The 13,655-nt window shown below is 47.6% G+C and overlaps 1 protein-coding gene across 2 annotated transcripts in view; it reads right to left on the minus strand.

The window, feature by feature from the left end:
• Positions 1-13,655, minus strand: part of LOC110491676 (integrin beta-3) — a 48,714-nt gene that overhangs the window by 8,784 nt on the left and 26,275 nt on the right. For both annotated transcript variants that reach the window (XM_021565300.3, XM_036946568.2), the window contains exons 10-12: positions 3,817-4,276; positions 933-1,155; positions 440-540 (exon numbers count right to left, since the gene is read on the minus strand). In XM_021565300.3, coding sequence (XP_021420975.1) covers positions 440-540; positions 933-1,155; positions 3,817-4,276 — 784 coding nt within the window. The remainder of the gene's footprint in view (positions 1-439; positions 541-932; positions 1,156-3,816; positions 4,277-13,655) is intronic.

Genomic DNA, 13,655 nt, shown 5'->3' on the forward strand with positions numbered 1-13,655 from the left:
TTTGATACAATGTCAGCCATCTTGACTGTAAATAGTGTCATGCTAATGAGAATCTCAAGACAGCGTCATGATGTTCATTTGGGTATTCATGTTGGATATTAAACAGAGGTGGTTTGAAGCGTGTTTTTCAGTCAAATATTTGGCTTCTTATTTGCCTAAATGGACAACCATTTGGCTTTGTTGGTCACATATGCTGTGAACTGTGTGGACTAGCCGGTCATTTGTACTCCAAACTTCGACCTGGCACAGTCAGAGGAGGATGGGCCCCACCTCCGAGTCTGGTTCCACTCATGGTTTCTTCCTTCTAGGGAGTTTTGCCTTACTACTGTGCTGCTGCTTGCTTTGGGGGTCAAGGTTGGGTTACTGTAAAGTACTTTGTGAATGTAGCTGTAAAAAGGGATACTTAAATCAAATGGGATTTGAAATGGATTTGTCTTACCAAGGTCGTCCACGAGCTGAATCTCGTCTCTGCAGATGCGGGTGCAGGTGTTGTCATCAAACAGCTTCCCTCGCTTGAAATGCTTACATTCCACACACTCTCTGTACCAGTCCAGGCCCACACACACACACACACACACGCACGCACGCACGCACGCACGCACGCACCGCACGCACGCACGCACCGCACGCACGCACGCACGCACGTGCACACACACACACGGGCACGCACACACACACACACACACACACACGCACGCACGCACGCACACACACGCACACACACACACGTCAGCATCTATTACTCACGTTCTTCTCAACATGAGGCAATTACATTATTACAATTATTAAATGACTCAACTGTCTGTGAGTCAGTCTAGTCTGAGTTGAACTGTACAGTACTTTTTCTTAGGTACAACACTGTAGACCTTTTCTCTGTGTGAGTGTGTGTGTGTGTCTGTCTGTCTGTGAGTGTGTGTGGATACCACACTCACTTCTTCATGGTGCAGGCATCGGGGCAGGTGGGGCACTTGTCGCAGGTGGCCCCATAGGCCCCCGGCTGGGTGCACTCGCAGGCCCCGCACACACACTGGCCCCGGCCACTACACAGCAGGCCAAGGCTGGACATACAGGTGTCAGTACGGCGGGAGCAGTTACAGTTCTCCCCCTGCCAGTCCGAGTCACACTGGCAGAACCCACAATCACAGGTGCCGTGGCCTGGGGGAAGAGAGAGCGAGAGGGAAGGAAGGAAGGAAGGAAGGAAGGAAGGAAGGAAGGAAGGAAGGAAGGAAGGAAGGAAGGAAGGAAGGAAGGAAGGAAGGAAGGAAGGAAGAGGGGAGGGGAGGAGGATAGAGAGGATGCAGAAATATGGGTGATGGGGTGAGGGAAGAATAGAGGGAAGAGGAGAAGAAGAAGAGGGTATAGCAAAGACAGGAAGGTGAGAGAGGAGAGGGAGACGAGGAGAGTGGAGTAAGGTGAGTAGGGTTGAGGGAGAAGGAAGGGTGGAAAGTTGAGAGGGGGCGGAGAAAGTCAAAACATGGGTAGTCGTTCAGGTGACTATAGTCTCAAATGTGTTCTTCCTATAATATATTTACAGAAGTTCATAATATTTCGGTGCACTTTTTGATGAATCCCAGTGAATGTGACATTAGAGAATGGTACGAATGAACACTATTTCTGAACCATGTTGAATACAGTCATTTCATCAACAATCTATTTGCATTTCCAATCTCTTGATAACATATTTGATAAATCATTGGTTACATAAGGAGATTTGCCATACATTCCACACACATTGTCTTTTTTCCAAATGGCAGCCTATTCCCTATATAGTGCACGACTTTTCATCAGAGCCCTATGGGCCCCGGTCAAAAGTGGGCACTGGTCAAAAGTAGTGTACTCAATAGGGAATAGGGTACCATTTTGTACGAAGTGCATTGAACCCTATAAAGCATACTTGGGTGTTATCAAACATAGCTAATCCACCCTAAATCCATCTGGAAAAAAAAACAGGTATTGGAATGGTGAGGAATTCCAGGAATTTTAAGCCAAATATGGGGAAGTAGCAAGTCCTGTTTCTGTAATAGTTGGAGCGCTGGAAGTGGAACTAATTCCATTGTTGTTTCTCTAGAACATAAAATATGGTGTGTCAGCGGTGTCTGGGTGCTTTTTTAGCCTGTGTGTGCGTGCGTGTGTGTGCGCGTGCATGTATATGTGTGTGGTTTTTTTGGACCCCTTGCCAGTAAGACAGTTACAGTGCAGAACATACATCTGCTGTTGTTGGTTTATCACCACAGACCAGACTCCAGATAAACAATCGGACAGGAAAACAATGGGAGCAAGTGAGTGAACCGCCTGGATAACAAAATGACTTGTCAAAAACAAACATGAAGGAAGCCACAAGCCTTCCAACCACCACTCTCCTGTCATTATGCCATTCTCTAACTGCTTCTCTCTAAAACTGTGTTATGTGGGCATTGTTTCCCACCCTGAACAACACATAACACACACACATACACATCAACTGCATTTCCAGCTCGTTACCTCAGGCCCATTTTACCAGACCAGGTTTATTTTTAGCTCTATGACAGCATCAGCCAATGACAAAGCAGAGAGGTATTTTCCTCAATCATCATTGCACTTTGGGGAATAGAGCAAATAAGGTTGTGAGGATAGAATTGGAGAGGGCAAATGTACCACGAAGCAGGCAGGGTCCATGTCTTGCAGTGATGATGTTGGTTATGAGGGGATACAGGAATATGGGATACAAGCTAGTGACATAGTGCTTGTGAGTGGATTTCAGTGAATGCAACGCTTTGAATGAAGCGTTATCAGAGCACTAAGTGAATAGATTTACAGTACCCAAAATCCAGCATTACAGAAGGCCTTAATCCACTATTTGACAGGGGCACAGATAATGCAGGCTTTACATGTGTTTCCTGTGTTCAGCAGCCTTGTTGCCTTACCTCACAAGGCGCCCACTCTGGCATCGCTTACAATGAACGACCTCTAGCATTAGAGCTAAACTCTAAGGATGGTCATACACTAGACATTTGCTTTCGCCGAACCACCCAAACTTGAGCTCAAATTCAAACCACACTAACTACTTATTGTAAGAACTACTGTTAACACATTTTTTTTAAAGCTTACTTCAACTTGTGGTGCAGTTATAATGTATACATAAGCATGTAAGACCCCCTGATTAGCCTTATTAGCTAAAACCCAACCCACACTAACTACGTACACGCAAACAATAAACCTTTAACTACTTGTTCTTTCTACGTGACATGTGCAAAGTCGGAGCTTGGTAGGCACTTGTTCTATCATTACCTCAGTAGCTCAGCTCAAACACAAACACACCAGTCGAACGCATGTCTTAGCCCACACAGCCGCAGCTCACAGCACAGAGCCACATGTTTGTTGTGAATGGAGCTAGCCCTTAGCCCTGGGCAGAACAGAGGCAGACAGAGAGAGAGTGAGAGAGAGTCTGGCTGGCTGTTATGGTTGGTAATTCCTCCCATATGAGGTCTTCAGTAAGGTGAGGATTGAGGATGGCTAGTACTGGCCTGGAAAAAGCTCACAGATTTTTCCCCAGAAACTCTGACAGAAACAACTGAATTTGTTTTGAGAATGTCTAAGTTAATCTTTGGATAAAAAGTGCTATAAGTTGTCTAAATGTAATTATTAAAGGTCAGATTGTGATGAAAGATTGTAGGCCACAAACACTGAAAAACCTATACATTTATAGAACTTGCCAGAAATAATTTTTCAGCTAACTGAAATGTAAACATGTGGCCAGACCAGACCAGCAACAAGTCTGGGCTGTAGTTATAGGCACTAAGCACTTTGAAACCCCTCCCTCCTTCCCTCTCCTCTCACCTGAGCACAGCTCGCCCTTGTAGCGCAGGCAGTTGAAGTCATCGCACTCGCACAACTTGCCCCACACCTTGCCAAAGTCGCTGCTGTGGCACACGCATTGCCCGCACACGCAGTCGCCCCTCCCAGTGCACACCGCTGCCCCAGGACCCCCTGCACCCCCAATGCCCACGGTGGAGGGTACACTACACCGGTCCTGTTCCGTGGTGCTGTAGTCACCCTCGGCACACTCGCACCGCGGCCCCAGTCGCCCCGGGTGACACAGGCAGATGCCACACTCATAGGTGCCGTTGCCATTGTTACAGACAGGGCTGAGTGGCTCGGCGCGGGCCTGGCACTTGCACTCGCACTCGAAGGTGACAGTGACGGTCAGAGAGTCCTTGAAGCCCACAGGCTTGATGACGAACGTCTTGCGCTTGTCCTTGGGGCAGCCGCGCGCCCGCGCCTCCACGCTGAAGGAGACCTGGGTGGAGGAGTAGAAGGGTGGAGGTAGAAGAGGTTAGTGCAGTGAGTAGATGGGTAGCACACAGGAGGAATGTGTAATGTGAATATGTGGTTCTAGAGAAGGGGATGTAGGTCAGTAAAGTGTGTGTCTTGGGCAGGGTTTTGGTAGGTTACTTTTGAAATGTAATCTGTTACAGTTACTAGTTACCTGTCCAAAATTGTAATCAGTAACATAACTTTAGGATTACCCAAACGCAGTAATGTAATCTGATTACACTGCGGGCCCAGGTACTTTTAGATTACTTTCCCCTTAAGAGGCATTAGAAGAAGAAAAAAATGTATGTTATCAATTGAACCACATCTATTGCAGGATAAATCCATTTTTAAGTTTACATAGCTGGCCATATATGGATGCTAAATTTGGAAATATGGAAGTATAGATTAGCCAAATTGTTTAACCTGAGCATAACCCCAAAACTAAGGATTTTTTTTTATTCAGCCCTACTCTGTTGTTTATGATTTTGTTGTCATGGAGGACAGATTGGGCTCATTGATTCGAGTTGAAAAATAAATGCTGTGCTCATGGAATGGCATGCTTTGAGCACTACTGAAAGTGCTATTTACATGTGAAAAATGAATGCCATATGCTACATTTGCAATAGGCATGTTTTGTTACGGTGCGTGAATGAGGACCCAAAAGCGAATTAACGTAAACAGAGCTTCTTTAATAACAAAACAAACGTAGGCTCAGATGGACCGGCAGATTCCGACAGGACAGGACAAGGTTGCAGCAAACATGACGATAGTCTGGTTCAGGCATGAATAACACAAACAAGAATCCGACAAAGACAGAAACAAAAACAGAGAGAGATATAGAGGACTAATCAGAGGGAAAAAGGGAACAGGTGGGAAAAGAGGTGACGAGGTAGTTAGGAGGAGACAAGAAACAGCTGGGGGAAAGAGGGGGAGAAAAGGTAACCTAATAACGACCAGCAGAGGGAGACAGGGTGAAGGGAAAGGACAGAAACAAGACACAACATGACAATACATGACAGTACCCCCCCACTCACCGAGCGCCTCCTGGCGCACTCGAGGAGGAAACCTGGCGGCAACGGAGGAAATCATCGATCAGCGCACGGTCCAGCACGTCCCGAGAGGGAACCCAACTCCTCTCCTCAGGACCGTACCCCTCCCAATCTACTAGGTACTGATGACCACGGCCCCGAGGACGCATGTCCAAAATCCTACGGACCCTGTAGATGGGTGCGCCCTCGACAAGGATGGGGGGGGGGGGAAAGACGAGCGGGGGCGCGAAGAACGGGCTTGACACAGGAGACATGGAAGACCGGGTGGACGCGACGAAGATATCGCGGAAGAAGAAGTCGAACTGCGACAGGATTAATGATCCGAGAAATACGGAACGGACCAATGAACCGCGGGGTCAACTTGCGAGAAGCGGTCTTAAGGGGAAGGTTCTGAGTGGAGAGCCAAACTCTCTGACCGCGACAATATCTAGGACTCTTAGTTCTACGCTTATTAGCAGCCCTCACAGTCTGCGCCCTATAACGGCAAAGTGCAGACCTGACCCTCTTCCAGGTGCGCTCGCAACGTTGGACAAAAGCCTGAGCGGAGGGGACGCTGGACTCGGCGAACTGAGATGAGAACAGCGGAGGCTGGTACCCGAGGCTACTCTGAAAAGGAGATAGCCCGGTCGCAGACGAAGGAAGCGAGTTGTGGGCGTATTCTGCCCAGGGGAGCTGTTCTGACCAAGACGCAGGGTTGCGAAAAGAAAGACTGCGTAAGATGCGACCAATAGTCTGATTGGCCCGTTCTGCTTGACCGTTAGACTGGGGGTGAAAGCCGGAAGAGAGACTGACGGAAGCCCCAATCAAACGGCAAAACTCCCTCCAAAATTGAGACGTGAATTGCGGACCTCTGTCCGAAACGACGTCTGACGGAAGGCCATGAATTCTGAAAACATTCTCGATGATGATTTGTGCCGTCTCTTTAGCAGAAGGAAGCTTAGCAAGGGGAATAAAATGAGCCGCCTTAGAGAACCTGTCGACAACCGTAAGAATAACAGTCTTCCCCGCTGACGAAGGCAGTCCGGTGACAAAATCTAAGGCGATGTGAGACCACGGTCGAGAGGGAATGGGAAGCGGCCTGAGACGGCCGGCAGGAGGGGAGTTACCGGACTTAGTCTGCGCGCAGACCGAACAAGCAGCCACGAAGCGACGCGTGTCATGCTCCCGGGTGGGCCACCAAAAGCGCTGGCGAATGGAAGCAAGCGTACCCCGAACGCCAGGGTGGCCGGCTAACTTGGCAGAGTGAGCCCACTGAAGAACGGCCAGACGAGTAGGAACGGGAACGAAAAGAAGGTTCCTGGGACAAGCGCGCGGCGACGGAGTTTGAGTGAGTGCTTGCTTTACCTGCCTCTCAATTCCCCAGACAGTCAACCCGACAACACGCCCCTCAGGGAGAATCCCCTCGGGGTCAGTGGAGGCTACTGAAGAACTGAAGAGACGAGATAAAGCATCAGGCTTGGTGTTCTTAGAGCCCGGACGATAAGAAATCACGAACTTGAAACGAGCGAAAAACAGCGCCCAGCGCGCCTGACGCGCATTAAGTCGTTTGGCAGAACGGATGTACTCAAGGTTCCTATGGTCAGTCCAAACGACAAAAGGAACGGTCGCCCCCTCCAACCACTGTCGCCATTCGCCTAGGGCTAAGCGGATGGCGAGCAGTTCGCGGTTTCCCACATCATAGTTACGTTCCGACGGCGACAGGCGATGAGAAAAATACGCGCAAGGGTGGACCTTGTCGTCAGAGAAGGAGCGCTGAGAAAGAATGGCTCCCACGCCCACCTCTGACGCGTCAACCTCGACAATGAACTGTCTAGAGACGTCAGGTGTAACAAGGATAGGTGCGGATGTAAAACGATTCTTGAGGAGATCAAAAGCTCCCTGGGCGGAAACGGACCACTTAAAGCACGTCTTGACAGAAGTAAGGGCTGTGAGAGGGGCTGCCACCTGACCGAAATTACGGATGAAACAACGATAGAAATTCGCGAAGCCGAGAAAGCGCTGCAACTCGACGCGTGACTTAGGGACGGGCCAATCAATGACAGCTTGGACCTTAGCGGGATCCATCTTAATGCCTTCAGCGGAAATAACAGAACCGAGAAATGTGACGGAGGAGGCATGAAAAGAGCACTTCTCAGCCTTCACAAAAAGACAATTCTCTAAAAGGCGCTGGAGGACACGTCGAACGTGCTGAACATGAATCTGGAGTGACGGTGAAAAAATCAGGATATCGTCAAGGTAAACGAAAACAAAGATGTTCAGCATGTCTCTCAGGACATCATTGACTAATGCCTGAAAGACAGCTGGAGCGTTAGCGAGGTCGAAAGGAAGAACCCGGTATTCAAAGTGCCCTAACGGAGTGTTAAACGCCGTCTTCCACTCATCCCCCTCCCTGATGCGCACGAGATGGTAAGCGTTACGAAGGTCCAACTTAGTGAAAAACCTGGCTCCCTGCAGGATCTCGAAGGCTGAAGACATAAGAGGAAGCGGATAACGATTCTTCACTGTTATGTCATTCAGCCCTCGATAATCTATGCAGGGGCGCAGGGACCCGTCCTTCTTCTTAACAAAAAAAAACCCCGCTCCGGCGGGAGAGGAGGAGGGGACTATGGTACCGGCGGCAAGAGCTACAGACAAATAATCTTCGAGAGCCTTACGTTCGGGAGCCGACAGAGAGTATAGTCTACCCCGGGGAGGAGTGGTTCCCGGAAGGAGATCAATACTACAATCATACGACCGGTGTGGAGGAAGAGAGGTGGCCCTGGACCGACTGAACACCGTGCGCAGATCGTGATATTCCTCCGGCACCCCTGTCAAATCACCAGGCTCCTCCTGTGAAGAAGAGACAGAGGAAACAGGAGGGATAGCAGACATTAAACATTTCACATGACAAGAGACGTTCCAGGAGAGGATAGAATTACTAGACCAATTAATGGAAGGATTATGACAAACTAGCCAGGGATGGCCCAAAACAACAGGTGTAAAAGGTGAATGAAAAATTAAAAAAGAAATGGTTTCGCTATGATTACCAGAAATCCTGGAATCCTGGGGAGAGGACTACCATCCAGGGCGAACAAGGCCGTGGACTCCCTTAACTGTCTGAGAGGAATGTCATGTTCCCGAGCCCAGGTCTCGTCCATAAAACAGCCCTCCGCCCCAGAGTCTATTAAGGCACTGCAGGAAGCTGACGAACCGGTCCAGCGTAGATGGACCGACAAGGTACTGCAGGGTCTTGAAGGAGAGACAGGAGTAGTAGCGCTCACCAGTAGCCCTCCGCTTACTGATGAGCTCTGGCTTTTACTGGACATGAAGTGACAAAATGACCAGCAGAACCGCAATAGAGACAGAGGCGGTTGGTGATTCTCCGTTCCCTCTCCTTAGTCGAGATGCGGATACCTCCCAGCTGCATAGGCTCAGCACCCGAGCCGGCAGAGGAAGATGGTAGTGATGCGGAGAGGGGGGCAACGGAGAACGCGAGCTCCTTTCCACGAGCTCGGTGACGAAGATCAACCCGCCGCTCAATGCGAATAGCGAGTTCAATCAAGGAATCCACGCTGGAAGGAACCTCCCGGGAGAGAATCTCATCCTTTACCTCTGCGCGGAGACCCTCCAGAAAACGAGCGAGCAAAGCCGGCTCGTTCCAGCCACTGGAGGCAGCAAGAGTGCGAAACTCAATAGAGTAGTCTGTTATGGATCGATTACCTTGACATAGGGAAGACAGGGCCCTGGAAGCCTCCTCCCCAAAAACAGACCGATCAAAAACCCATATCATCTCCTCCTTAAAGTCCTGATACTGGTTAGTACACTCAGCCCTTGCCTCCCAGATTGCCGTGCCCCACTCACGAGCCCGTCCAGTAAGGAGAGATATGACGTAGGCGACACGAGCAGTGCTCCTGGAGTAAGTGTTGGGCTGGAGAGAAAACACAATATCACACTGGGTGAGGAACGAGCGGCATTCAGTGGGCTCCCCAGAGTAACACGGCGGGTTATTGATTCTGGGCTCCGGAGATTCGAAAGCCCTGGAAGTGGCCGGTGGATCGAGGCGGAGATGGTGAACCTGTTCTGTGAGGTTGGAGACTTGGGTGGCCAGGGTCTCAACGGCATGTCGAGCAGCAGACAATTCCTGCTCGTGTCTGCCTAGCGTCGCTCCCTGGATCTCGACGGCTGAGTGGAGAGGATCCGAAGTCGCTGGGTCCATTCTTGGTCGGATTCTTCTGTTACGGTGCGTGAATGAGGACCCAAAAGCGAATTAACGTAAACAGAGCTTCTTTAATAACAAAACAAACGTAGGCTCAGATGGACCGGCAGATTCCGACAGGACAGGACAAGGTTGCAGCAAACATGACGATAGTCTGGTTCAGGCATGAATAACACAAACAAGAATCCGACAAAGACAGAAACAAAAACAGAGAGAGATATAGAGGACTAATCAGAGGGAAAAAGGGAACAGGTGGGAAAAGAGGTGACGAGGTAGTTAGGAGGAGACAAGGAACAGCTGGGGGAAAGAGGGGGAGAAAAGGTAACCTAATAACGACCAGCAGAGGGAGACAGGGTGAAGGGAAAGGACAGAAACAAGACACAACATGACAATACATGACATGTTTACCTTTTTGTTGGTGACACTTTGATATCTTGATAATATGCAGCTGTTTAAAGGGCAAATCCACAGATGAAACAAAAGGACACCCCGCCTCTGTTTTGATAAATGCTGAGGGATGGGCCTGGAGAAATGTAACCACTCTCAGATTAATAGACTGAGCTATGGATTTAAGGACTGACCATCCATGATATTAAAAGGATTGTTTTAACCATGTTATGGGGCTATACAGTGTTTGTTTACATTTACAATGTTTACAAACATTGGAGAAAAACAAGCTTAAATTTTGGGTTCAACTAAAATCATGAGGCATTTTTATTTTTTTTCCCCCTTTTTCATGGTATCCAATTGTTGTAGTAGCTACTATCTTGTCTCATCGCTACAACTCCCGTACGGGCTCGGGAGAGACGAAGGTTGAAAGTCACGTCCTCCGATACACAACGATACAGCGTCCTCCAAGCCGCACTGCTTCTTAACACAGCGCGCATCCAACCCGGAAGCCAGCCGCACCAATGCGTCGGAGGAAACACCGTGCACCTGGCCACCTTGGTTAGCTGCCCACCACAGGAGTCACTGGCGCGATGAGACAATGACACCCCTACCGACCAAGCCCTCCCTAACCCGGGCGACGCTAGGCCAATTGTGCGTCGCCCCACGGACCTCCCAGTCGCAGCCGGTTACGACAGAGCCTGGGCGCGAACCCAGGGACTCTGATGGCACAGCTAGCGCTGAAGTACAGCGCCCTTAACCACCCGGGAGGCCATCATGAGGCATTTCTAAGTTATATTCTTCAAGAATCAAGAATCAATATATATATATATATATATATATATATATATATATATATATTGTTATACACAGTTGAAGTCAGAAGTTTACATACACTTAGATTGGAGTCATTATAACTTGTTTTTCAACCACTCCACAAATGTCTTGTTAACAAACTATAGTTTTGGCAAGTCGGTTAGGACATCTACTTTGTGCATGACACAAGTCATTTTTCCAACAACTGTTTACAGACAGATTATTTCACTTATAATTCAGTGTATCACAATTCCAGTGGGTCAGAAGATTCCATAAACTAAGTTGACTGTGCCTTTAAACAGCTTGGAAAATTCCAGAAAATTATGTCATGACTTTAGAAGCTTCTGATAGGCTAATTGACATAATTTGAGGCAATTGGAAGTGTACCTGTGGATGTATGTCAAGGCCTACCTTCAAACTCGGTGCCTCTTTGCTTGACATCCTGTGAAAATCAAAAGATATCCTCCAAGACCTCAGAAAAAAAATTGTAGACCTCCACAAGTCTGGTTCATCCTTGGGAGCAATTTCCAAATGCCTGAAGGTACCACGTTCATCTGTACAAAAATAGTACGCAATTATAAACACCATGGGACCACACAGCCACCATACCGCTCAGGAAGGAGACGCGTTCTGTCTCCTAGAGATGAGCGTACTTTGGTGTGAAAAGTGCAAATCAATCCCAGAACAACAGTAAAGGACCTGGTGAAGATGTTGGAGGAAACATTTACAAAAGTATCTGTATCCACAGTAAAACGAGTCCTATATCGACATAACCTGAAAGGCCGCTCAGCAAGGAAGAAGCCACTGTTCCAAAACCGCCATAAAATATCCAGACTAAGGTGTGCACCTGCACATGGGGACAAAGATCATACTTTTTGGAGAAATGTCTTCTGGTCTGATGAAACAAAAATAGAACTGTTTGGCCATAATGACCATCGTTATGTTTGGAGGAAAAAGGGTGAGGCTTGCAAGCTGAAGAACACCATCCCAACTGTGAAGCACGGGGGTGGCAGCATCCTGTTGTGGGGGTGCTTTGCTGCAGGAGGGACTGGTGCACTTCACAAAATAGATGGCGTCATGAGGCAGGAAAATTATGTGGATATATTGAAGCAACGTCTCAAGACATCAGTCAGGAAGTTAAAGCTTGGTCGCAAATGGGTCTTCCAAATGGACAATGACCCCAAGCATACTTCCAAAGTTGTGGCAAAATGGCTTAAGGACAACAAAGTCAAGGTATTGGAGTGGCCATCACAAAACCCTGACCTCAATCCTATAGAACATTTGTGGGCAGAAAAAGCATGTGCGAGCAAGGAGGCCTACAAACCTGACTCAGTTGCACCAGCTCTGTCAGGAGGAATGAGCCAAAATTCACCCAACTTATTGTGGAAGCTTGTGGAAGGCTACCCGAAACGTTTGACCCAAGTTAAACAATTTAAAGGCAATGCTACCAAATACTAATTGAGTGTATGTAAACTTCTGACCCACTGGGAATTTGATGAAATAAATAAAAGATGAAATAAATCATTCTCTCTACTATTATTCTGACATTTCTTAAAATAAAAGTGGTGATCCTACCTGACCTAAAACAGGGAATTTTTACTTTATAAAAAAAAAATGTCAGTAATTGTGAAAAACTGAGTTTAAATGTATTTGGCTAAGGTATATGTAAACTTACGACTTCCACTGTATGTACAAAAATGGATGACGCAACTACAGCCCCTTAAGTGTGCGAGTTTGAGCATGTGTCCGTTAGGCCTATGGATGTCATTTTTTTGTCAGCATGAATTAGATTGAGCAATAAAAGCCACCATTTTATTCCATAGGCTGGGTTCCACAATGTGCATCTGTTGCAAAAGTACATTTTTCACTGGCTCTCCACTGGTTTCAAAAACAATGATTGATAGGCAGGTTAATCCTCTTGAAATCAACCACTATTGAGTTCAAATACACATTTAGATTTGTGAACAGCCATCCAGAACAACCACAATCCGTAAGGGGCAGATAGCTAAATGAGAGAGCAGCTGTGCGATTCACATCAATGCGCTATGTAGATATCAATAATAAGTGATATCCGTATCTCCGTAGACTACACCACTGCTGTCATCCTTACCTCCAAGCGTTTATTCAAATTGGATAATCTTTGGATGCTGACAGCAGTCGCACCATTGGAAGACATAGCTTGGACTGTAGCTTACAAAAACCTATTCCTGCTCTTTTCCCGCGATCGATCAAACCCATTTGGTGTGTCACTATAGTGGTCTCTGACTTGTGGTCAGACTCGCTCAGGTGGAACAAACTTAAACTTGCACCTTTTTTCAATGCTGATTTGAATGTCATTGAGAAAACAGAGAAGTGTCAAACCTCCTTTCTGAATTTAAAAGTAATCCTCGAAGTAATCTAGTTTTTCAAAAGTATCTGTAATCTGTTTACAGATTTTTTGTAATCCCTTACATGTTACGGATTACATGTCATCTGTTACTCCCCAACCCTGGTCTTGGGTGTGGGACTGAGGGTGTCTATGAGTATATGAGCAGTGTGTACGCACACATTTCTCTTTTCAGATGTTTTCTGTGTGCATATGACTGACCCCCTCCACATGCGAGTGTGCGTGTGTGACTGTTCCAAGCTAGACAGTTGGACATGGATCATGAGGCTGGCACGAGTGAATCAGAGCACTGGGGAAGTGTACAGGAAACGGGCTGGTGCCAGGCCCAAACACAGACACACACACACACCAGTTAGTAACACACCCATCAAAAGAAAAGGCGAAAGAGAGCAACATACCCCCTCCCTCATAATGGGAATAAACAAATAAAACAAGTAGAGAGAATAGAAGTGGGAAGGAAGCAAGCTCCCTGGAGGAGCGCATGCAGATCCAAAATGACCTCCCAAGAAAGTGAAATAATAATAATAAG

This window comes from Oncorhynchus mykiss, chromosome 16 (assembly GCF_057628025.1).
Source record: "Oncorhynchus mykiss isolate SJ-2025 chromosome 16, ASM5762802v1, whole genome shotgun sequence".
NCBI classification, from domain to species: domain Eukaryota; kingdom Metazoa; phylum Chordata; class Actinopteri; order Salmoniformes; family Salmonidae; genus Oncorhynchus; species Oncorhynchus mykiss.